Source organism: Lethenteron reissneri, chromosome 51 (assembly GCF_015708825.2).
Source record: "Lethenteron reissneri isolate LAM-NWPU_2019-01 chromosome 51, ASM1570882v1, whole genome shotgun sequence".
NCBI classification, from domain to species: domain Eukaryota; kingdom Metazoa; phylum Chordata; class Hyperoartia; order Petromyzontiformes; family Petromyzontidae; genus Lethenteron; species Lethenteron reissneri.
The window spans coordinates 6,024,197-6,050,569 of record NC_083829.1 but is presented as its reverse complement, the minus strand read 5'-3'; the positions used below and the strand labels follow the sequence as shown (position 1 = coordinate 6,050,569).

Genomic DNA, 26,373 nt, shown 5'->3' with positions numbered 1-26,373 from the left:
GGCCACAGCACATCCAGTATAACATCTCAATACAGCTGTGGCTACTACTTAGGGCAGCAGGCACGCGCCACCCACTCCAGATCTACCTACCAGGGGGGACCCGGAACATATTTCCCGCTCCCGTCACAGCGCACGTCAAGTCTTACGCCTGACCTGGGGCGCGTCTCAGAGAGAAGAGGAGGTGACGCACCCGGCCGGGATATCCGAGCGTTCCTGCCGCTCGGAGGGAGAGATTCTACGTGGCCACCGCAGGGCCCGGATGAGGGTTAGAGTCCCGGGTAGGGTCCAGGTTTAGAGGTCTGAGGTTTGGGCTGCGGGTCTGGGTTTGTGGGGGTTTAACGGGAGCAGTGTCTGGGCTTTGGCGTCTTGAGTCTCGGTTAAAGGGAAGATTTTGGCTTGGGGATTAGGGTTGGATTAAGAGGATTAGTGTTGGGTCTGGGCTAGGATTGGGTTTGGTTTAGGGTTGGAGTTTGGGTTAGGGGCATGGTTTTAGTTAGTGTCTGGCTTTCGGGTTAGGGTTTATGTTACGTGTCTGGGTCAGGGTTAGATTTCTGGTTCAGGGATTAGGGTTAGAGGAGGGATTTGGGCTTAATGGCTGAAGTTGGGGTTTGTGTTAAGGGTTAGGGTTTGTCTTGGGGGTCAGAGTTTGTGTTAGGGGTCAGAGTTTGTGTTAGGGTTTGTGTTAGGGGTCAGAGTCTGGTTAGGGTTAGGGTTAGTGTTAGGGGTTAGGGTTAGTGTTAGGGGTCAGGGTCTGGTTAGTGTATTAGTGAGGGGTTAGGGTTAGTGTTAGGGGTAAGGGTTTGTTAGGGGTCAAGGTTTGTGTTAGGGTCAGGGTTTGTGTTAGGGGTCAGGGTTTGTGTTAGGGGTCAGGGTCTGGTTAGTGTATTAGTGAGGGGTTAGGGTTAGTGTTAGGGGTAAGGGTTTGTTAGGGGTCAAGGTTTGTGTTAGGGTCAGGGTTTGTGTTAGGGGTCAGGGTTTGTGTTAGGGGTCAGGGCTTGCGTTAGGGGTCAGAGTTTGTGTTAGGGGTCAGAGTTTGTGTTAGGGGTCAGGGTTTGTGTTCGGGGTCAAGATTTGTGTTCGGGGTCAGGGTCTGGCTAGGGTTGGGTCACACCAATGAGCGAGCTCACCGCAAATTGCACGAAGTCAAAACTTGGAAGCGTTCTTCACTCTCCGTACGCGAGGTGCACGCTGCCCGACCGGGGGGGGCGGGGAGGCGGGGGGGTAACCCCCCACTCCCGCCACCCCCATCTCTCCGTTCTCGTTGGCTATCCCATACAAGTGGCCAAAGTCTAAAGCGCCCTAAAGTGTTTTGCCCTATGCAACGCTGCACAGCGGGATACATTTCCTCTTATATACACATATTTATATAGCAACACGCAGGCACCTAGGGAGGTGGATTTGTAGGTGGTCACCAACAACAGCTTCTCTCCTAACAGTCTACAAGGCTAGCCGGAGGCCTTGATGTTCGAGATAAATTTATACACGCACGCACAATTACTGATGGATATAAACCAATTATATGCAATGTATACGGGTTATAATCACAGGTAAATGTATGTACATATGCGTTAATATCATAATAGGTGTATTTATTGGATTTCACACACACACACACACGTGCGCGTGTGTGAATTCAATGCAGTGTGCCGTATTCTCCAGGTTATAAGACGCTTCGCAAAGTTAAGAAGCAACCCAATCTTGTGGCCGCTGTCAATAAAGTCACTCAAATCTGGTAAAAGACACAGATCCCCGGTGTAGCCTCGGCACACGAGGGGGTGGGTGGCTAGCAGCACCACGCCCGGCCGCCTTTGTCTCCCCATTGGCGATGTTTACACACCGCACCAGGTACTCATTTGAGGCCGAGACGACCTGGGGAGGCTCAGGGCCGGTTCAGATAACAGTCACCGATGTTGGTGGCCGTGAGCGGGAATCGAACTCGGGGGTGCAGCACTAACTGCTGCACAGGCACGCTCACACACAAGCAGTCATACACTTAACACACACAGATGCTTAACACACACACACACTAACACACACTAACACACACTAACACACTAACGCACACTAACACACACTAACACGCACTAACTGCTGCACAGGCACACTCACACACAAGCAGTCAAACACTTAACACACACAGATGCCTAACACACACACACACACACTAACATGCACTAACACGCACTAACACGCACTAACACGCACTAACACGCACTAACACGCACTAACACGCACGTGTGCCGGATGATAAAACGCACCCCCCCCCCCACCAACTCTTGCCTCAACACACAGGGAGGAAAAGTGAAATTTGGAGAATACGGCATACACAAAGGTGCATTCCTATTAAAGTTTAGGAACTACTCATGACAACAACAACAACCACCATCATAATATCGAGAGGCTAATGACGCAGCTTCTGGAATGGTGAGTAAATGCGAAACAAAAAAGTGAACGGGAAAGATATTCCCGTAGAAACTAACCAGCGGCGGGGAATATCGATCGCGAGCCCGGGCTTGGTGACAACAACGCAACGCTCGTAATCATGGCACGCGAGTACCTCCATGCACGTTCATCGTCCCGCTTCTTCATGGACCGACGCTGCTGACACAACACAGCCCACCCGGATCCACGGCCCGCAATGGCGCGTTTTTTAAATCATAATAAAGAGTCCCACTCTGAAGTTGCTGTTGGTTGTTGTTGTTGTTTCACGATGGACGGCGCCTAAGGTGACGCGAACCCACGACTCTCATCAACTGTCAAATCCGGAAAAATCGGACCTACCTCACCCACACCGCTAACCGTTCAATCGCAGTCTCATAACTTGCACCACAACGATCTCCACGTCCTCAGACCTACGACCTACGCAGCCGTCCAATCGTGGCCTGTATATCACGCCATGTGATCGCCGATTTCCAATGTGTCAGTGGCAAAACTGTCCAAACGTGAGCACGGTTTGGGCGTCACATGATCGCGAATTTCTTTAAAACTATGGGACCCGTGACCGCCAGTCACAACGTCGGCTTCAATCTCGCACGTCATCGCCACTTGACTCAAACGCCGACCTACGACCCGATCAAACCGTCCAATCGTAGCACAGCTCACGTGCCACAAGATCTCCACGTTGCTAAAACTCCCGGCCTACGACCCCGGCAAAACCGTGCGATTGCCGCATCGACAAAAGAATCTACGGCGGACGAAGACGGAAGAAGAATAAAAAACGCGTTACAAAAATAAAAAACGAAAACCAAACGTTGGAATGTTGAAGACCTGCTCCTGTTTCACAGCCTCTGCATCTCCCTCTCCTCACCTACATCTACCCCTCCAACCTCATCCTCATCGTCAATCCGTCCCCCTTGGGCGCCCCGTCACATGTCCTCGTCGTCCATGCTGAAGCTGGAGCGCCGGCTGCTGGTCTTTGAGGTCGCGCCGGGCGAGAGGGCGCACAGCAGGGGGTCGCGCGGCCCCAGCGGGCTCATCAGTTCGTCCATCAGAACATCGCCGCCGCCGATGCCGCCGCCGCCGCCGTCTCCGCCGTAGCTGAGCGCCGGCGAGAAGGCGCCGCCGGAGGAGGAGAAACCGCAAACGCTGTCGAGGTCCAGGCCGCCCGCGTCAGACGAGGCCCGAGACGGCGGCTGGTTGTGCCGGCCGAGGTCGAAGGCGGCGGCGGCGGCGGCGGAGACGTCGCCGGCGATGCCGACTTGCGTCATGAGCTCGGCCGTGTTGAGGCCGGAGGGGGAGGAGAGCGGCAGGCCGTGAGTGCTCGCTTGCATCTCCAGCTCCTGCCGGCCGGAGTGGGGGAGAGGGGGGTGGTGGAGGGTGTCAAGAGCGGTCGCAACGACCGCGCCGATTCGAGCTCCTGCTCCACGCAACCGCTTGCCAACGGTGGGGCACGGCGTGGCAGGGAGCGGGCATCGTATGGCAGGGAGCGGGCATCGTGTGGCAGGGAGCGGGCATCGTGTGGCAGGGTGCGGGCATCGTGTGGCAGGGAGCGGGCATCGTGTGGCAGGGAGCGGGCATCGTGTGGCAGGGAGCGGGCACGGCGTGGCAGGGTGCGGGCATCGTGTGGCAGGGAGCGGGCATCGTGTGGCAGGGAGCGGGCATCGTGTGGCAGGGAGCGGGCATCGTGTGGCAGGGTGCGGGCATCGTGTGGCAGGGAGCGGGCATCGTGTGGCAGGGAGCGGGCATCATGTGGCAGGGAGCGGGCATCGTGTGGCAGGGTGCGGGGACGGCGTGGCAGGGTGCGGGCATCGTGTGGCAGGGAGCGGGCATCGTGTGGCAGGGAGCGGGCATCGTGTGGCAGGGAGCGGGCATCGTGTGGCAGGGTGCGGGCATCGTGTGGCAGGGTGCGGGGACGGCGTGGCAGGGTGCGGGCATCGTGTGGCAGGGAGCGGGCATCGTGTGGCAGGGAGCGGGCATCGTGTGGCAGGGTGCGGGGACGGCGTGGCAGGGTGCGGGCATCGTGTGGCAGGGAGCGGGCATCGTGTGGTAGGGTGCGGGGACGGCGTGGCAGGGTGCGGGCATCGTGTGGCAGGGAGCGGGCATCGTGTGGTAGGGTGCGGGGACGGCGTGGCAGGGAGCGGGCATCGTGTGGCAGGGAGCGGGCATCGTGTGGTAGGGTGCGGGGACGGCGTGGCAGGGTGCGGGCATCGTGTGACAGGGTGCGGGCACCTGTATACGCAGCAGCAGTCCCCGGTTGGTCTGCTCCAGCTTCTTCTGCCTCGAGTCGGCCTCCCGCAGCCTCTGCTGCTCCTTCTGCAGCTTGCGGATGTAGTCGACGGACGCCTTCAAGATGGTGCCCTTGTTCCAGCGCATGTCGCTGCGGGCGGACACGCGCCGGGCGCACGGTCAATACATTTCGGGGGGTTACGGCGACGATTTTCAACGCGACGGTTAATGAATAAGATGGCGATTTAGAACGGTGCAAGGTGAAGATCGCGATCACAATATTTATTTACACTGGAGGAATGCGATGAGCTATAAAGCTCTGTTTCACAGACGGTAAGGGCACACGGGGTGAGAACATTACAACAGCAAACAATAAAAAAACACGACAGGAGGGCGAAGTATGGGAAAGGTAAACAAATCAATATCCAACCGGGGTTGCACCGTGTTGACGCCGGTGCGTGGCTCAGCCTGGAGCTACAAGAGCCACCCGTTCCTCGGGACGCATTTCCCTCCAGCCCGTCGCTCGCCCTAACGCGGCCTAACCCACCCCTCATCCCTCACCGCCCCCCCCGCCTGCGTCCCCCCCCCCCCTGGCCCCCCGCAGGACCCCCGCTGTTTGCGAGCGCACGCCCGGCAGGTGCTGGCCGCCGAGGGGTGGAGCACTCACGGATCGTTCGACTTGGGAATCATCAGGCCGAGCTCCTTGATGCGGTCGTTGATGTTGAACCTCCTCCTCCGCTCGACTGCGGCAGGAGAAGAGAGCGACAGGAGGTCAGGGGACGAACGAACTTCACGACGACGATGATGGCGGCGATGATGATGGCAATGATTATGATGGCAATGATGATGGCAATGATTATGATGATGGCAATGATTATGATGGCAACGATGATGATGGCGATGATGATGATGATGGCAATGCTGATGGCAACGATGATGATGGCAATGATTATGATGGCAATGATGATGATGGCGATGATGATGATGATGATGGCAATGATTATGATGGCAACGATGATGATGGCAATGATTATGATGGTGACGACGATGATGATGGAAATGATTATGATGGCAACGATGATGATGGAAATGATTATGATGGCAACGATGATGATGGCGATGATGATGGCAATGATTATGATGGTGACGACGACGATGATGATGATGGCGACAATAATGATGATGGCAATTATTATAATGGCGACGATGATTATGATTTCATAGCTTGATAGTTCAGGTGATGAATGCATTGAGAATGATCTCGACGACTTTTGAGTATTTGACTAATAATAATGATATTTCAGATTTTAGTCAATTCACTGCTGAATGAAAGCCTCTCCACACATTTGAAACAATCCTCATGAACCAATCGACCTTCACGATGATGACGACGAAGATGATGCTGATCATTTCCACGGCGTGATGGTTGAGGTGATGATGTGATTTGTTTTTATTAACTGAAGAATATCATGTCAATTACTGAACTGTTTTATTTATCTTACTAGGTAAAGCCCACTGAGCTATTCGTTTCTTTTTCAGAAACAACATGGCCACAAATGATAGCTCAACGAAGTGGCTTATCATGCGTACATTTATAGCAGCAAAACAATCTAAATAACCTAAAACACAAGTTTATGATTGCGAAGAGAGAACACGCAAACTCTAAAGAGACAACAGGAGTCAGGGTCAGGATAGAAGCCCCGACCTCCTGCATACCAGGCGAGGGAGTTAACATCTCACCACCGCAGCTCCCATTGGTAATTCAAAGGTCCTATTCGACCCGTCAACTTAAAGACGTTCCACGCCCCCCTCTCCTGGAACGGAGAGCTCCCGGGTGAAGCTGCACATACACGCACACGAAAATAATTATCTGCCGTATAGCCTTAACAGACTGTAGGGGCAAGTGCTGTTAGCGAGCACCTATGAAGGCCAGAATGGCACACGAGGGGGTGGGTGGCCAGCACCAAGCCCGACCGCCTTTGTCGCCCTAGTGGTGATGTTTTTACGAACTGCGCCAGGTACTCATTTGAAGCCGAGTCGACCAAGGCGAGGCCCAGAACCGGTTCAGATAATCGTCACTGGTGTCGGCCTTGAGCGGGAATCGAACCCGGGTCGCCAGCTTCGTAGCGCAGCGTGCTAACCGCTACACTACCGTTCCCCACACACACGCGGACACACACACACGCGAGGGAGTGTGCGCGTAGAGCGGGAGCAGGCACTCACTGAGGTTGTGGTTGTCTTTCTTCTGCCTTTCCTTCACCAGGACACGATGCTCATCTTCTGTGCAAAAGACATGCGTGTCCATTAGCGGTATCGGAGCGACGCAGACCAGGAGGGAGGACGTTGCCGCTGTCGCCGCGATCCTAGGTTCACGTCCGGGGCGGGGGGGTTCAGCCGCCCCCAAACCGCGACTTAAACCCCGAGAGAGCGTTCAAGCACGGCGAGCCGGTGGTCTCGGCCCCATCACCGGCGACTTGCACAGAGACCCACAGACTCACAGAGACTCCCTGATTCAGAGACCCATAGACTCACACAGAGACCCATAGACTCACAGAGACTCGCACAAACTCACAGACTCACGCAGACTCAGACTCACAGAGACTCCCTGACTCAGAGACCCAGAGACTCACACAGAGACCCATAGACTCACACAGAGACCCATAGACTCACACAGAGACCCATAGACTCACACAGAGACCCAGAGACTCACACAGAGACCCATAGACTCACACAGAGACCCATAGACTCACACAGAGACCCATAGACTCACACATAGACCCATAGACTCACACAGAGACCCATAGACTCACAGAGACTCCCTGATTCAGAGACCCATAGACTCACACAGAGAACCATAGACTCACACAGAGACCCATAGACTCACACAGAGACCCATAGACTCACAGAGACTCGCACAAACTCACAGACTCACGCAGACTCAGACTCGCACAGAGTCCCAAAGACTCACAGAGATTCCCTGACTCAGAGACCCACACAGAGACCCATAGACTAACATACAGACTCATGCACTCGCACTGAAACGCTCAGACTCACACACAGAGATCCATAGAATCACAGTGACCCATATACACACGCAGGGACCCAAGTGGTTCCAACCAAAACGCGATATTTATACAAAAAATAAAACGGCAAGACGCTCTTACCCACAACCTCCAGCTTGACGGGCGCCAGGTTGGCGGGACAGCTGGTGCTGGTCAGTGTGATGCCCGGGATCACCACCCCGGCGCCCCCATACACCTCCAGCCCGTTGCTTTGAACCGGCAGCTGGGACACATAGGCGGACACAAACACAACCAGGCACACGCATTAGAGCACGGGCTGTAATACTGCTCACTCGAGTAACCGACTCCTCTAGCGGCTTGCAGTTTACACTATTCGACCAATCGGAAAAATGAAAAAACTAACGGGTGGGGGGGGAAATGTCTTCCCTCTGCTCCCACGTCGTGCCGCTGGACGGGAGGTGATGGGCGGGGCTTGTAGGGTTGGTTCCCGAATAACCGTGGAAGTGGATGGGGGTACGGGTGGGCCCGTACGGGCGCCTCCATAATTGCAACTCCTTCCCCCCCCCACCCCCTCACCCCCCACCTTTGCTCTGGGTTGTGTCTCCAAAGTTTGGGTCATCGCTTTGGGCAAAGAGGGTACGCGGTTTAAGTCCCCAGCAGCAACGTGGCCTTGCGACGGTCCTCTCCAAGCGCTACGACGATGCGACGATGCAAGGCGCGTGGACGCGCTACGACGATGCGACGTTGCAAGGCGCGTGGACGCGCTACGACGTTGCAAGGCGCGTGGACGCGCTACGACGATGCGACGTTGCAAGGCGCGTGGACGCGCTACGACTATGCGACGTTGCAAGGCGCGTGGACGCGCTACGACGATGCGACGTTGCAAGGCGCGTGGACGCGCTACGACGATGCGACGTTGCAAGGCGCGTGGACGCGCTACGACGATGCGACGTTGCAAGGCGCGTGGACGCGCTACGATGATGCGACGTTGCAAGGCGCGTGGACGCGCTACGATGATGCGACGTTGCAAGGCGCGTGGATGCGCTACGACGATACGACGTTGCAAGGCGCGTGGACGCGCTACGACGATGCGACGTTGCAAGGCGCGTGGACGCGCTACGATGATGCGACGTTGCAAGGCGCGTGGACGCGCTACGACGATGCGACGTTGCAAGGCGCGTGGACGCGCTACGACGATGCGACGTTGCAAGGCGCGTGGACGCGCTACGACGATGCGACGTTGCAAGGCGCGTGGACGCGCTACGACGATGCGACGTTGCAAGGCGCGTGGACGCGCTACGACGATGCGACGTTGCAAGGCGCGTGGACGCGCTACCACGTTGCGAGGCCGCGGCGTCGGGGAGGGCATTGCCGGGCGGAGGCGGAGATGGGAGCGGAGGTGCCTTGCTTCCCCCCTTCTGGCACCGGTGTTTTTGTCTCCAGGTTTGTTGGGCAGAATTCTTTGGATCAATTTGCCCCGGTGTTCTCCAGGGGCGAGTCCCCACCAATAGCAACGCAACACCGCACCGGAGTTCCCTTGGTATCGGATCAACGCCGCGAGCGTTACCGTGGCCCCCACGTTACACACGGGCAGAGCTAATTCATTCATCCCGAGATCAACGTGACCGGTTTTGCCCAGGCTGAGTCCCCCCCCAATAGCAAACAACATTTTGCATTAAAAGTTTCGCTGGTATCAGATCATCTCTGCGAGAGTTGCCGTGACCCCCACGATATGCACGGACACACAGAGCCAGGTCAACGTGTCCGGTTTTCTCTAGGCCGTGTCGCCAACGGCAACGCAACACGGCACTCGGATTACGTCCTCGGCGGACCGCCTCTACCAGAGTGCCCTCCCCCCGGTACCGACAGACGGACGCACGGACTCGCAGAGCCGACGCGACTCCGCCGCGCTTGCTCACCGTGTTGGAGAGCGGGAGGCCGGAGGAGTCGACGAGGCTGAACATCTCGTCGTTAAAGCTCGACTCCAGGCTGATGATGTCATCGATGACGTCTTCCATCTGTGCCGCGACACGGCGGGAGACACGCGCGGGCGCGCGTCGTTTAGTTTACGAGCGGGGAGGGGGGGGCGAGGGGCAGAGGTCGCAACCGGGTACCCGATACCCGTACCCTACCCGATACCCGGTTGCCGGGTACGGGTACGGGTAGCCGTTTGCGACCCTGGTGCGGCCGGGTACGGGAAAGGAATCAAAACCCGTTTGCGACCTCTGGCGAAGGGGGAGGGGGGGGGGCGATCGCGTGACCCCCGTTTCGGATTCACCGTGCCTCGTGGCGTCCTTTATTTAACCACGTGAGAAGCCGGACGACGTTCATCAACGAGCGAGATTCGCGTGCTCATTTCAACCAGGCAAGAACCCGCCGAGGTCCACTGAACTCCGCCGCCCTTCATTTTAGCCGTGAGAGAACGCAGTGAGACGTCGTATCGCGACCGACGCACTTGACAATCACTCAGGTGAGCGACCACCGAGATTCATCGTGCCTCGCGATGTCCTTCATTTAGCCAGGTGAGAGCTTATTGCAAGTCGCAGTCTCTCTTGCCATTGACATCCTTCACTTAACAAGATGACAGCAGACTGAGATTGACGCTTGAATATTTTTTTCCTATTCAACCAATTAAGACCCGCGATGAGATCCACTACGCTTTGAACGCGCTTTACTTAACCAGGCGAAAGCCCACAGGGACTCATTACGTCCCACGTTCGATTCCCTCCGTTTGGCCATGTCAGAGCCCATTGATACACACCGTTAGAAGCCACTGGCAGCTGTGCACTTTGCTGTTTGTGTGTTTAGTTTATTGTCCTTCCCCCGCACCTCCAATTAGCACGGTTGGCGACGTACGGTGCGAAAGAAGTTCAACGTACATACACTACAATACACACTACGTACGACACTATGACACACTGCACAACTATATACTTACACCACTATACTGAATAGAAAATACATTTCTTCACAACAGTTTTTTGTGTTTAGTTTGTTGTCCTTCCCCCCGCATCTCCGATTAGCAGGGTTGGCTACGTACGGTGCGCGAAAGAGGTTCAACGTACATAGAAACATTTATTCCAGCGGTAAGACAACCTCTGTGTATATTACAGAACTCTGTCGCCTCGACGGACCTGGTTTTCACCTGAGGACGGCTGCTTGCGTTGTGGCCGAAACGTCGTGAGAATAATTTTATTTAATTTTATTATGTTTTATTTTTATTATTTTATTACTTCCCTTCTACGTGACTTTACCGAAAGAACCAAGAAGATGAATCCCTGCAGTCACGAAAGCTTTAAATCGAAATATATTACAGAACTTGGTGCCTGTGTTAACGCACACTTTCTTCTTGCGTACGCCCGATGTTGATGTTCGACCAACAACGATAATTTGACATTGAGGCGATTGATGGACCATGCAGGTGATTGCCAGTGAGGAGTAGCAGAGTGGTGAATCATCACTGTAATGATGATGCACATAGACCAGAGAATTTGACATTTTCCATTTGTCCATCATCATCACCATCATCACCCATTATCCACATCATCTGCTGCTACCAAGGTTCGTGCAGCAGATGAGGTTTAGAGGTCGCGGCCCAGAAGCTTCGCGGCAAATGGAAGCCGGGATCTGCGTCATCTGCTCTTTCGCAAGATGAACTCGCACGGGCGACTATAAATAACCTCTCTGTCATCAGTGTGGCAAAAGCTTTAAAAAAAAAAAAACTATTCCGTTTATAAAAATAGAAAACCTGAAAATAGACGACGTTTGTGCGGTGTTGGGGACCAGGTTACACAGCCTGGCCAAAGCAAACAGACGTGAACCTGGGTGACCGAAACACGTTAAACACAAGTCCACCTTGCAGGTTACTCGCTCACACCACTGCCGGCTAAAGGGCCTCGAATCCCACTGCCGCCCTGGTTAACACTGCGGCGGCTGCATCAATCGTAAACTAAAAATAACAAATATGTAACGCAATGCACGCCGTACATTTCGCAATGGACAGGAATGATCGTGTGATGCCATTTGGTAAAGATGTGGGCACGAATGCCGGAGGTCACGATCCAAATTTGCCAATCTCACAATCCTGGTGAGATGTTAACTCCCTCGCCTGGTATGCAGGAGGTCATGGGTTCGATCCCAACCGTGACGCCTGCTGCTGTATATTTGGAGTTTGCGTGTTCTCCCCGTGGTGGAATGGATTTTTCTCCGGGTCCTCTGGTTTCTCCCTCACCAATTAGAATCAACATCATGCGTTTGGAGGATTTGGCTGGTGTAATTTTCCACAGGAAAATCATTTCGTTGAGCTATTATTCGTGGCAAGGTCGCTTCTAAAAAAAAAAGAGCTATTATAGCTTAGTAGGCCTTACACGGTAAAAGAAAAAAAGTTTTTTGTTCGAATTTGAACCGTGACGCTGGTACAGATCACTCGCAAATTCCTGCGCTGGGGAAAAGCGCAGCGATTGTCGCCCCCTACTGCGAAAACTTAGCAGCACCCCCACTGACAAAGAGTGTTGAGACGCGGCGATGCTTTCTCGGGTAAAACGATGCAGCGATAGCCTACAGCTGAAACGAAGCGGCCTGTCACAGCAGGGCGAATGGGTCAGCGCGCTGGACAATCCAGAAGCTGCGGGGGGTTAAATTAGATCTCTCGGAGCGGCAGTTGAATCAATGGGGCAGCAGTAGAACAAATGGTCGGCAGGTCGCGTGCGATGGCTGAAGATGCGCGTGCTCCCAGGTCTTCCAAGACGTCTCTGGGTCCATGTGGAAGAGCAGGCCAACTACCACTCTACGGCTCGCTCCAGTGGGGGACCCTTCCTCCCAGCAAGTGGTGTGAGCGAGCAATTCACAGCAGGTAAAAACCATTAAGACAAAGATCCCCCACCCCTTTTAGTCTTTAATAGACTGTCGGGGAAGAGTGCTGTCAACGGGCAAGTATCAGCCGGCAAAATAAACGCACGCATGTGCACACACACACACACACGTGTAGATGCACAGGTGTAAACGCACATGTGTACACGCACACGCGCGCACGCACATGTGTACACGCGCACGTACGAGCACGCACCTCCCTCTCGCTGCTCTCGTTGTTGTTGATGTTGAGCAGGGCCATGGGACTGTTGAGGCCGGATCCGCTGCCCGGCAGCAGCACGGCAGAGCCGTGAGGCGACACGGACTGCGTTTGCGCCGCCGCCGCCGCCGCCAGCGCCCCCGCCGTCGGGGCCGTCGTGGCAAACTGCTGCTGCTGCTGCCCGGGGGAGACGTGAACCCCGGCAGTGCCGGCGCCGGTGGCGGCGGCGCCGGTCATGTTAGGAGCGGAGCTCGCCGACGGGCGTGAAATGGCCAGCACCTGGTGCGCGACCTTGGTGCCCAGCGTCGTGGTCAGGTACTGCTTGACCTGCGCACGGGCGCGAGGGACGGGGAGCACGCGCCGCGACATTGGGAAGGGGCGAGGCACGGGCAGCGCGACGGGTCGCGAGGCGGCGAGTCGCGGGTTGGCGCCACCGCTGTGGACTGCGCGGACCGTTGCCGCCGTGGATTCCGCAGATTCACTGCAGCGGAGATTCTCCACACTTCCCCGAGTGAGCGGTGGGACGGCGCTGTGCCAAGCCGTGAGTGAGCGACAGAGGTCGCAACCGGGTACCCGATATCCGTACCCTACCCGATACCCGTACTCAACCGGGTACGGGTACCCGTTTGCGACCCTGGTGCGGCCGGGTATGGGTACGGGTAAGGAATCAAAACCCGTTTGCGAGCTCTGGTGAGCGAGCGAGTTCAGGACGGGACTCAAGCACCCTCACCTGCTGGTGCTGAGACTGCTGGATGTGGTACTTGGTCGGATTCTCCAGGTTCGTCTGGACCTGGTGACAACGGAAACAACGGGAGAAATACAACGAGCGTCATCGCCTCGCCTCGCCACGTCCCACGTTCACCACGGTACTACTCTCGTGGAAGAATTTGTGCCAAAGCCTCGCAGAGTCGCGGTTTGACCGGGACATCCCCCGTGGTTTCATGAAGTCTGTCCCGGTGTCCTCCACCCCGCATCCCCCCCCCCCCCCCCCAAACAAAGCGTGTTTTAAATAATTACAGGCAATAATCCTGTGACCAATGCGGCCAGGGTAATTCGCAAACAGCAACACAACTTCACACTAAAACTTTCGTCCGTACTGGATTCATCTTTACGAGAGTTATCGTGAAGTCCCGGACGTACGTACGTATGTACAGATAGTCCCCGAGTTACGATGGTCCGACTTACGATATTTTGATCTTACGATGGCGATAGCGATACGACAAAATTGTAAAATATTTAAAATTTCGTGCGGCAGGCAAAGGCAGCAGCGTACGAGGTACGATACGGTACGTTCAAACCATGTATGATACGTAGCTTTAGCGATTTCATTTTAGGGTTACCACGATACGCTACGTTCAATGCATGTTAAAAGTTTTTATAGAAGATAGGATTGTTTCCTGAAAAAACTTTCTATTAAATTGCAGTTCATATAGGTCGGCTAAGAATTTACTTTGGTTTTCTTACTTTACATTTTACTGTGCAATACAGTATTGTAATTAATAAATACATACAGTATATAGTTTATACAGTACGGTACTGTAAATTGCTCTGTTTTGCTAAATTATCACCATTCTTTAAGACTCCTGGGTAGGCTAGGCCATCTTCGACTTACGATATTTTTTACTTACGATGGGGTCGTCGTAACGCATCTCCATCGTAAGCGGAGGACTACCTGTACGTACAGACAGCGCTGACGAATCATTCGCTCTCAACTCAAGGGAAGCGGAGCGAAGACCCCTCCACTACGGACGCACGTACAGACGTACGCACAGACGCACGTACAGACGTACGCACAGACGCACGTACAGACGTACGCACAGACGCACGTACAGACGTACGCACAGACGCACGCACAGACGTACGCACAGACGTACGCACAGACGTACGCACAGACGTACGCACAGACGTACGCACAGACGTACGCACAGACGTACGCACAGACGTACGCACAGACAGACGGGCGGTGCTGACGAATCATTCGCTCTCAACTACAGTTGGGAGAACGCCCGCAAGAGAAGCGGAGCGACGACCCCTCCACTACGTATGCACGTACTGAAGTACGTACAGACGCACGTACAGACGTACGCACATACAGACGTACGCACGTACAGACGTACGCACGCACAGACGCACGCACAGACGCACGCACAGACGCACGCACAGACGCACGCACAGACAGACGGACGGCGCTGACGAATCATTCGCTCTCAACTCAAGTTTGGAGACCGCCCGCAAGGGAAGCGGAGCGAGGACCCCTCCACTACGGACGCACGTACAGACGCACGCACAGACGCACGTACAGACAGACGGGCGGCGCTGACGAATCATTCGGTCTCAACTCTAGTTTGGAGAACGCCCGCAAGAGAAGCGGAGCGAGGACCCACCTTGAGCACCTGCACCGGCACCTGTGCCTTGGGCAGGCCGGCCGGCACCTGCACGTTGATGGCCGGCGTCTGCGCGCTGGGCCGTTGCTGGCCGGGCAAGAACGTCGCATTCTGCTGCTGCTGCTGTTGTTGCTGCTGCTGTTGCTGCTGCGTCCTTCGCTCCTCCTCGCACAGCTGGTCCTTCATCAGCTGCTGCCGCAGCAGGATTCGCGAGCCCATGTTGACTCACGAAGTTGGGCGGAGTGGGGGGCAGGGGCGGGAGAGTTGGGGGGCTGCCGGGGTGTGACGATGCCGCCTCGTAGGAACCCCCCCACGATCCAACGGACGGGCGCCGGGGGCCGAGGAGGATGTTCGGTGGAGCTTGGGTCAGGCGGAGACCTGCGCCACGCATGCGGACAGACAGATGTCAACGCCATCATCATCAGCAGTGATGTCATCATCAAACGTCGTCGTCGTCGTGGTCAGTGTTGCCTCCACTTGCTTCGTCATAATCATCGTCACTGTTGTCATCACCACGACCACCATGATCACGAGTGTTAGTGTTAATGTCACCACCAACACCACCACCACCAATCACCCTGAGCTCTTCCCTTTGTTTCACTCGCTCTTACTGTCTTATCATCATCATCACCACCATCCATAACACCGCCTAATATGGGAAATAAAATATACTGTACATGATAATAGGCGGCGTTTTGGACGATGATCCTTCTCCCTGTGTGCTATGAAGAACGGCCATTGCCTGAAACGTCACCTCTTACATCTGGCTCGAGCTCTTCGCATTGGTCGCTAACCTCTGGGTAAGAAAGACAAAGCCCCCCCCCCTCCCACACGTGTAGCCTTAACAGACTATTGTAGCAAGTGTTGTTAGCGAGTTGTACTCACGAAGGCCGGCACCGCACACTCGGTGATGGGTGGCCAGCATCATTGTCTCGCCGGTGCGATGTTCACACACCGTATACACATCGTTCACACATCGTTTACACATCGTTCACACATCGCACCAGAGTCCACGTAGGAGAGGCCCAGGACCGGTCCAGATAATCGTCACTGGTGTTGATGCCTGCGAGCTGGAATTAAACCTGGGTCGCCGGGTTTGTAGCGCAGCGCGGTTAACGCCCACGAAGGCCGGAAAGAGACACGAGGTGGTGGTCATCACCACACCCGGCCGTCTTTGTTTCCCTGGTGTTGTTTACACACCGCATTGGGTACTCATTTCAGGCCGAGTCAACCTAGGAGAGGGGCCCTGGACTGGTTCAAATATATTCACCATATCAGTTTCTCTCGTAACTTTGTATTTAGCGAGTGTCTTTTGCGTCGTTTTTTGAGCTTGGCTCGGGCTCCGAGCTTTGAGCGCGATTAAAAAAAATCACTTTACACCTTCTTCAATCGCGCTTCACTCGGCATGTTGCCCACCGCTAACGGCGAGCATTTCATGATCCGCCGTGTAACGCGTAAGAGCGGAAAAATCGGACTTTATTATAGCAGACTGCGACATGTATTTTCACTTGACGTGATTTGCATGAACGAGGAAACAGACAGACATCGTGCAACCACGAAATCAGCCGGGTGGATTGTGACCATCGCAAGGAGGACCGCGAGCGATGGTGGCGGCTTAGGAAGGTCTTCATCCAGCAGTGGATTGCTCATGGCTGATAATGCTGGTGGTGATTTGGGGTCGTTGTTAATGTCTGGTACGACTTAAGACCGCATGGCTCCTTGGAACCGTGAATGCAGACTCTGAAGGCTTTATTCAATTAATAACGGAACTGTATTTCCGCGGAGGCGGCAAAGTAGCTGCAACTCCACTTCCTAGAATTGACCGACCAGAGAGGTCTGAGTTAGAGCAAAAAAAAATCGCATCACGTGCGGCTAAGCGCACACGCGTTTGTGTGCGTGGGCAGTTTCACTCACACACACACACTCCTACACCCATAGACAAAGATCCCCCGTATAGCCTTGAAATGACGACGCGGGCAAGTGCTGTTAGCGAGCACCAATGAAAGGCTGACACGGCACACGAGGGGGTGGGTGGCCAGTACCATGCTCAGCTGCCTTTGTCTCCAAAGTGGCGATGTTTACACACAGCACCAGGTAATTATTTGAGGCCTAGCCGACCTAGGGGAGGCGCAGGACCGGTTCAGATAATTGTCACCGGTGTTGCCGGTCATGAAAAGAGAATCAAACTCGGGTCGCCGGGTTCGTAGCGCTAACCTCTGCGCCACCGCCCCCCCCACACGAATCGCTACACTCGCACACAACCATCACACCCACACACAGCGGGGCAGGAGCAACGTTAGGCATCCCACTAGGCTCGTGAACCGAGCGAGCGAGCGCACAAACACTGGGCTGCATTGTGACCGCACTGTGCATTCTCTACAACCCCCAAGCAACAGAGAGTTGGGTTTAAAAAATATATATATTTACCCCGAGCGAGCGTTATTGCAAAACTCCGCCACAGCAGGCACGGACATCAATACATTTCTTCGCTTTGTCCGGCGGCCTCGCGTGCAACTCGCGTTCAGCTGGTGTCCAGGAAGAACCCTCCTCCTCCCTCCTCACCCGCCCCCACTGAGCGTGGCCACTGGCCGCTGCAACCGTGCAGCACTGGGCCTTGCGAGGGCCGATCTCGGATGCGGTTAAATTGGAATGCAGAGACGCGCGTCGGCGCGGACCGGAAATAAGACGTGACAATGCATGTCGAGCACAGACTACGTGACGGCACGGACCGCGTGCATGCAGATGCACACCGCGGTAGATTCACGGTAGATTCAACGGTATCACTACTAATGACTGCTGTACAGTATTCCCTTCATTATTCACGAACTTGCTATCCGCCAATTGCATCTGGAACTCGACATGACTGCATTGAGAGAGCGAGAGAGAGGATAAAAAAGATAAAGCGATGAGAGATAAAGCAATGAGAGATAAAGTGACGAGAGATAAAACGATGAGAGATAAAGTGATGAGCGATAAAGCGATGAGAGATAAAGCGATGAGAGATAAAGCGATGAGAGATAAAGCGACGAGAGATAAAGCGACGAGAGATAAAGCGAAGAGAGATAAAGCGATGAGAGATAAAGCGATGAGAGATAAAGCGACGAGAGATAAAGCGATGAGAGATAAAGCGATGAGAGATAAAGCGATGAGAGATAAAGCGATGAGAGATAAAGTGACGAGAGATAAAACGATGAGAGATAAAGCGATGAGAGATAAAGCGATGAGAGATATAGTGACGAGAGATAAAGTGATGAGAGATAAAGCGATGAGAGATATAGTGATGAGAGATAAAGTGATGAGAGATAAAGCGATGAGAGATATAGTGATGAGAGATAAAGCGATCGGAGATAAAGTTGCGAGAGATAAAGTGATGAGAGATAAAGTGGTGAGAGATAAGTGACGAGAGATAGTGATGAGCGATAAAACGATGAGAGATAAAGCGATGAGAGATAAAGTGATGAGATATAAAACGATCAGGTAAAGTGATGTGAGAAGGTGCTGATACAATTTTCATGTACTGTATTTATTTAACATAATTAATTCAAAACGAGGTTTTCATAGGCCAATATCGTGAGCCGTGAAATTTTCTATTCACGAGCATCTCCGGAACGTATTCCTCTTCGCGAATAATCAGGGTCACTCGATCTCATCACTTTATCTCTCCTCGCGTTATCTCTCATCACTTTATCACTTTCTTTCTTTTTCTCTCTCTCGGTGCAATAATTTAGAGTCCCAGATGCGATTCGCGGAGAGCCAAATTCGCGGATAGCAAGTTCGTGAATAAGAAGGGAATCCTGTACAGCAGTGATCCCATGGTTACTAGAAGTCATACCACTGTCACTAGTAGTGATACCACTGTCACTAAGAGTGATACCATTATCACTAGTAGTCATACCATGGTAACAGTAGCATTTATACCGTCACTAGTAATGACACCACTGTCACTAGTAGTGACACCATTGTCACTAAGAGTGATACGGTCATGCCGAGCACGTGTGCAATCGAGCTCACGTCCCCGTCACGTCACAAAACCCGCAGCGTGTTTCCCTCCCCAAACCCCGCTCCCCCATGTTTCACAAGTGCCCCCCCCCCCCCACTTCCTTCGCTGTAGCCACCTCTTTACAGGTGGATGGGAGTGAGCGAGCGGTGGCGCAGTGGTTAGCGCACCGGCCCGGGCACCTGGCGAGCTGAGTTCGATTCCGCCGCGGTCAACATCGGCGGCGAGCGACGTCTCAACCGGCGCCTGAGCCCCGCGCCCTTCATGAACCGGCAACGACCGGCGTGGTGAATTATGGTCAAACGATTGCCAATTTATTCTAACCGCACTGCGCACTTTGATGACCGTAAAGGTGCAGCCCTGCAATTGCTTGCTCATCCCACAGCTGACAGAAGGCCCCCCCCCCCCTGAAGGTCGCTCTAGGCAGTCTCTCCAGAGGGTTCATTTGGCCTATTCTTCCATCCTGGTCAGACGTGCTGGAAGAATCAGAATCTGTATTTATCCTGGAGAAATCCGATGAGCTATGAAGCTCTTTTTTTCCCCACAGATGTCCAGTTAGGGGGCGGGAAGCGGTGGGAGCACCCACACTTTATACCCCCACCACTAGCGGCCCCACCGGTCGACTTAACCGCGGTGAATCTGGTTACACCGCCAACTGGACATAGGCGGCGGTAGGGTAGGGGGGGCGAGGGAGTTAAGAACCTTGCCCCATTGTTTCAACCGCGGTGCCAGGACATGGAATCGAACTGGTGACCTCTGGATCGCGGGTCGGGTGTGCCAACCATCACACGGCGGCAGTGGAGGCGGTAGAAATCCTGACTTCAGAAAGTGGGTCGTGGCCTCTGTCGCTTATTGACTTGAGACCATAAATCATTGAAGACGTCCATAACTTAGCCGGCCACGATTATGTCAGGTAAGGCCCTTTGAGCTAAGAATCTCCGCTTGAATGGTGAGCCGGACAAGCCGCATTGCATTGGGAAGGCAGGGTTTACAGGAGCTGGATAGAACAACTAATACCATGGTAGCGACCACGTTTCATGGGAAGGGAGGGTTTACAGGGGCTAGACAGCGCGGCTGATGCGATGGTAGCCAGCACGTTACATGGGGAGGGAGGGTTTAAAGGGGCTGCATGGAACAGCTGATATTACGGTAGCGACCACGTTACATGGCGAGGGAGGACTTACAGGGGCTGCCTGGCTCAACAGCAGGTAAATGTTATAAACATGACCGATGATAATACAATAATAATCAGCGAGTAACTAACTCAGCGGCAGCATCGCCACCCCAGGTACAGAAGACGCTCTGGAAACGTGAGCCACGCACGCCTCTCGCCGTTTGGGAGTTTTTAGAATGTTTAATATTATATCTGTGACCAAAACTGGGATGGGACCCATAGAGGTGGCAGAGCCGCGAGTCGCCGTCACAACAGACATCCCCCGCGTGGCGAGCACAGCCAACCCCTTCCACAGGCGCATCAGCTGTGTGTGTTCATCTGCCAAGTCAGTTCGCCCGGTCAGACGGTCTGTCCAGCTGTTAGTCAGTCTACCTGTTGGTCAGGTTTGTCTACGTGCTAGACAGTTGACACGCCTGTTAGTCAGTCCGTGTCGCTGTCTGTCAATCCGACAATCTGTCTACCTGTCTGACCATCCCACCTGTCAGACGGTCCAATCTCTCGAGATAAAGTGTCTACCTCTCACATCAGGCTATTTACCCGCAAGACAAGTCCATTTGTCAGGCGGTCCATCCACCTGTCAGTACAATACAATGGTCCATGCGCCATCTGTCAATCTGACTGTCTGACAATCCAGCCGTCTTACAAGACAGTCCCAACTTCACGGCAGACATCCCATCGGCCCGCCCATCGACCCAGCCTATCGACCTACCCCATCGCCACACACACACCTGTCAAACCAGCAACCAGTCCAACAGTCCCATACCTGTCAACCCATACGGTTTACCCGTATTCTTGTACAAGGACATTGAGTGTACAGGTCCATACGGCGTACAGCCGTTTCAATACGGGCTTTGTAGATTGAACGTTGAGATGTATAAGGGGCACGGGGTGACCAATAAGGCCTGAATTGGTCTGTAATAAGGTTGGCACTGATAAGGGGTTGACAGGCATGCACTCCATTTACATTGTCAAGCTCGTACTGCTGTCAGTCCATCTCCCTGATAAGTCAGTTCACCTGGCAGCGCATCCACATGCGAGCCAGTTCATCTATCCAAGCTTCTATCCACTTTCCCCTTCAGCTGCAGACCGTCAAGCGGCACCAGCCAAGGCCTCGGGCTGCCTGAGACCACCACCACCCCTCCCTATCCACCACTGCAGTGACTCAGCAGAAATCTCAGCGGCTCAACAAAACAAAAACAGCGCAGCACACACGCCCGGCGTGCACGCTCCTGTAACCGATGCCAACAGCCGCTACCCAACCCCAGCACTGGAGTAGCTGGGCGAGGCTTCACACACTTGGGGGGGGAAGAGGATGGAAATAGAGACAAAGATCCCCCGTATAGCCTGTAATAGACTGTAGGGGCAAGTGCTGTTAGCGAGTAGCACTTATGAAGGCCGGCGCGGCACGCAGGGGGATGGGTTGGCCAGCACCACACCCGGCAGCCTTTGTCTCCCTGGTGGTGATGTTTCACATATCGCACCAGGTACTCATTTGAGGCCGAGTCCACGTAGGGGAGGCACAGGACCGGTCCAGATAATCGTCACTGGTGTTGGTGGCCGTGAGCGGAAATTGAACCCGGGTCGCCGGGTTCGTAGTGCAGTACACTCACCGCTCACCGACCCATCCATCGACCCACCAGTCCAACCATCAACCCAACCAGCCACCAGTCCAACCATCAACCCAACCAGCCACCGGCCCAACCATCAACCCACCCAGCCACCATGTCACTCCCCTGCCAGCGTGGAAATCGATCGCGGTTGCATGTGAATAAATGAATGACTCAGCCCGCCTGCAATGCAACAACAATGAACCACTAAATACTCGGAAGGCGCCTTGGACGCGCGCGCGCTCCGTCTGTACGTGGGAGACAGACGCCACCCTTTCGCAGAATGATGAAAAGTGAGCGCAGGGCCAGGAAACCGAGGCCGTATTCTGCCGATCGTGAAACGCACTTTCTACCCCCCCCTCCCCTCTGAAGGGTGGTGGTGTGCGTCTTCTCGTCCAGAGAATACGGTGTCTTCTGGCCTGCACTGACATGCCCCCCCTATCAGATTATAAGACGCGGGCCCCCCCCCCGACTTTTCTTTTAAACGACCGGGAGAACAGCGTGTCTTACAATTGGGAGGGACACAGCAAATTCGAAATTCCATTAAATCTTTGAACCTTAGGATTGAAGGCGCGCTACTAAACGTCGCCGGGCGTGGTGGTTGCCCTTCATAGGCGCTACCCGCTAACAGTGCTTGCTCCGACAGTCAGCCAGGGCTATACGGGAGACCTTTGTCTTTGTGACACACATTGCCATGGCTTCCCCTTGGTGGCCAAAGCGAAGAGTTGGGCCCCCGTCCCGGACAGCCGCCATGAGATGCGATCAACAAGAGAGAGTCAAAGAGCAAAGCACTTCTTTAAAACGGAGTTCACATGTCCGAGCCGTGTGAGCGTAAGCGACGATGCGATGAAGCCAAGAGCAGTCCGCGATACAGAACAGCCTCTAGGCTGCGACCGTGCGAGACGAATTCAATATTGGGGGGGGGCCCCACCTGAGCGATTGCCGCACCCCCCTGAGCTGATAATCAGAATATTTATTGATAATGGAGGAATCCGATGAGCTATAAAGCAGGCAATAACGTTACATCAACAATCAATACAAACGCATACTAGTAGTGCAACGTACAAACAAATACAGGAAAACCTTGGATTGCGAGCATAATTTGTTCAGGAAACGTGTTTGTAGTCCAAAGCACTCGTATATCAAAGCACTGGTACATCAGTTGTGATCACGTGACGCTCGGCAGACAAAGCGTATACTCGTACTACTCGTATTGCAAGACCGCGCTCGTTTATCAAATTATAATTTATTTAAATGTTTTGCTCGTCTTGCAAAATACTCGCAAGACCAAGTTACTCGCAATCCAAGGTTTTACTGTAACGCTAAACCATCCCCCAACCTACCAGGCAAAGCCCACTGAGGAATTCACTTATTTTTCAGAAGCGACCTGACCTCCACAAATTATAGCTCAACAAAGAGGCCCATCATTTGGGCATTCATAGCGTGCCAGCCTTCATAGTTGCTGCCACTCGCTAACAGCACTGGCCCCAAGTCTGTTTGAAGTTTAACACGTGTAGCTTTCGCGACCAATATCATCCATAAGAGGTGTTTTTTGGGTTAGATCGCGTCAATATGAATGTGTCATTAAACTCGCCACCACCCGACACAGCCAATTAGTAAGGTTTGTCACGTGAACAGAACATGCCAATTCGTTACTCTTTTCGATTTAAAGCTTTCGTGACTGCAGGGATTCATATTCTTGGTTCTTTCGGTAAAGTCACGTAGAAGGGAAATAATAAATAATAATAAAATAATGATGTAATATAATATTATTTTGTAATATAATTTTAATATATTATTTTATTTTTTCCCTTCGACGTGACTTCACCGAAAGAACCAAGAATATCAATTCGTTACTCGTACAGCACACCGGTTGTGTGTTGGTAGAGTAAACCCACAACACTTACAATCCGAGTTACGACGGTTCCCCACTTATTACAACCAGCATCATCAGGCGACAGCCAGATTTGTAGAGAAATCATCCCGTAGACGGGGGGATAAATGTGACGTCGTCACTTGTGAGCCAATCAGATGCGAAGACACGAAGTGGTGGGGGGGGGGGGGTGTTAAGGCTACACCGGCGGATGGATTGGACGCTTCTGTTGACAACAGAACTGGGTGAGGGCACCGAGATTGTACCAGCTCCGAGTGGACCACAAAACCCTCGTGGCGAGGTGACCGGCTCTCGGAGGGAGGCTTCACGCGCCGACCCCGCCGGACGTGGCGAAGGTTGACGATGATCGTGACGGTGACGATGATTTTAGGGAGGGAAGGCGGTGATTCTAAGCGGAACCAAACGTCCGCTCCTGCTAGATTATTTTTCTACTGCCGATTATTTTGTTGCTTCTTCTGCTGCTGCTGCTGCTGCTTGACGATTCTTTCGATTTTACTGCTGATAATTATTCCACTGTACTTCTGCTGATGACGATTACTCCGCCGCTGATGATGATTCTGCAGCTGCTGCTAATGACAATTAGTCTGCTGATGATGATTCGGCTGATGATGACTCTGCAGCTGCTTCCGTCGGTGATAATACTGCTGCTACTGCTAATGACAAAACATATTCTGCTACTGATGATGACTACAGCTATTGCTAATGTTAATCACGACTCTACCGCTGTTCTTTCTTATGATTCTGCTGATAATTCTACTTTTGTTTCCTCTGATCACAACAACAGCAGCATTTTATAACACAGCAACCCACAAAGACGATTACCCCAGAACACTAAATACTGTCGGGGTAAGTGCTGCTAGCGAGCACCTACTCACCAGCAACCCACCAAACAAGAACAAAGATCCCCCGTATAGCCTTAACAGACTCTCGGGGCAAGAGCTAATTAGCGAGCACCTATGAAGGCTCGCTAACAGCACACACAGCACACGATCGCTCCAACGTTTCACCTGCTCACGCCATCGTTAACCCCCCCCCACACACGTCTATCCCTTTCGAGATTTGAAGCTTTCGTGACTGCAAGGATTCATACTCTTTGGTTGTTTTCGGTAAAGTCACGTAGGGGAAAAAAAGAATAAAAATAATAGAAATAAAATAATAAAATATTTTGTTTCTATTATTTTCATCATTTATTTTTTACCTACGTGACTTTACCGAAAAAACCTCCAGAGTACGTCTATCCCTCCCTGTAAAAGTTCCACAGGACTGTGTGTAAACCCTCTGTCGCACGTCCGCAGGCAACTTTCACGACACAAACTTCACGGCGCGTACCTTGCATAGCCCACCCGCAGACACACACGGCTCATCATTCACCAGTCGCCAAGGCCCCAAGGCCAAGCAAGACCCCCACGACGTCACCAACGGCGCCTGTGCCAGGCTACGTGCACTTTGAGGCCACGTGAAGGTGTCGAAGATGCCTACCTACTACTCCCCTCCCCCCACACACACTCACACACTTGCACCATATACACACACACGCGCCAGGGACAAGAAACAACTTCCTCCGATGGGAGTTCAACACGTGTCGTGTCACGCGGGGCTAATGCGCGGGGTGAACGCAGGTCGCACGGATCTAAACGGACAAGAGGCAGCAAGACACTCACACACAAAGACAAAGACCCCCCCCCCCCCCCCGTGTAGCCTGTAACAGACTGTCGGGGCAAGTGCTGTTAGCGGCCGGGCGTGATGCTGACCATCAACCACCCACTCGTGTGCCGTGCTGGCCTTCATAGGTGCTCCACCCACACACACAGACAACACACACACATACACGCCCACACACCCACACACAGACAACACACACACAACACAACACACACCCACCCACACACAACACACACCGCTACCATACAGCTATGCCAGACAGTCGCACACAGCTAACATGGGAGATAACAATGCCCAATCAACACCCAGGACTCAGCAACACCGCAACCACCCAGCCACCACCCTCAACAACACAGCCCCCACCCAGCCACCACCCTCAACAACACAGCCCCCACCCAGCCACCACCCTCAACAACAACAGCCCCCACCCAGCCACCACCCTCAACAACACAGCCCCCACCCAGCCACCACCCTCAACAACACAGCCCCCACCCAGCCACCACCCTCAACAACACAGCCCCCACCCAGCCACCACCCTCAACAACACAGCAACCACCCAGCCACCACCACCAACAACACAGCAACAACCCAGCCACCACCACCCGGACTAACAACACCGCCACCACCCACCCACGCAGCCACCACCACCGGGACTAACACCGCTGCCGCACAGCGAACTCACCGGCCGCCTGACCGCACGAGGCACAACCTTCCCGTGGCGTTGCCGGCCACGGCACAGGAATGACGATGCAGTGGTGGTGGTGACGACGAACAAGACGGATGGTAGTAGTGGTGGTGGTGACGAACAAGACGGATGGTAGTGGTGGTGATGACGATGACGAACAAGACGGATGGTAGTAGTGGTGGTGGTGGTAGTGGTGGTGGCGGCCGTGGTGGGC

The 26,373-nt window shown here is 53.8% G+C and overlaps 1 protein-coding gene across 3 annotated transcripts; it reads right to left on the bottom strand.

Annotated features, from left to right (window-relative positions):
- Positions 1 to 1,572: 1,572 nt before the first annotated feature.
- LOC133355442 (microphthalmia-associated transcription factor-like) lies at positions 1,573 to 26,373 on the bottom strand. 3 transcript variants are annotated; one of them, XM_061572750.1, is made up of 11 exons: positions 26,157 to 26,373; positions 15,141 to 15,518; positions 13,487 to 13,546; positions 12,754 to 13,083; positions 9,608 to 9,706; positions 7,830 to 7,950; positions 6,889 to 6,945; positions 5,333 to 5,408; positions 4,669 to 4,816; positions 3,688 to 3,779; positions 1,573 to 3,519 (listed from the first exon to the last, which is right to left on the bottom strand). In XM_061572750.1, exons 2-11 carry the CDS (start codon positions 15,357 to 15,359, stop codon positions 3,366 to 3,368), a joined length of 1,356 nt encoding a protein of 451 aa, XP_061428734.1. In that variant the 5' UTR covers positions 15,360 to 15,518; positions 26,157 to 26,373; the 3' UTR covers positions 1,573 to 3,365. The 3 variants fall into 3 exon arrangements, with proteins under 3 accessions (XP_061428734.1, XP_061428732.1, XP_061428733.1); XM_061572748.1 differs by having other exon boundaries at positions 1,573 to 3,779; positions 26,157 to 26,372; XM_061572749.1 differs by having other exon boundaries at positions 1,573 to 3,779; positions 6,889 to 6,942; positions 26,157 to 26,371.

Excerpts from the sequence above, each read along its gene's own strand:
- LOC133355442 (XM_061572748.1), bottom strand. The coding sequence starts at position 15,359 with ATGGGCTCGCGAATCCTGCTGCGGCAGCAGCTGATGAAGGACCAGCTG. Across the intron at positions 9,707-12,753 it reads ACGAGAGCAGCGAGAGGGAG|ATGGAAGACGTCATCGATGA; the intron begins GTGCGTGCTCGT and ends GTCGCGGCACAG. Across the intron at positions 6,946-7,829 it reads CGTCAAGCTGGAGGTTGTGG|AAGATGAGCATCGTGTCCTG; the intron begins GTAAGAGCGTCT and ends TCTTTTGCACAG.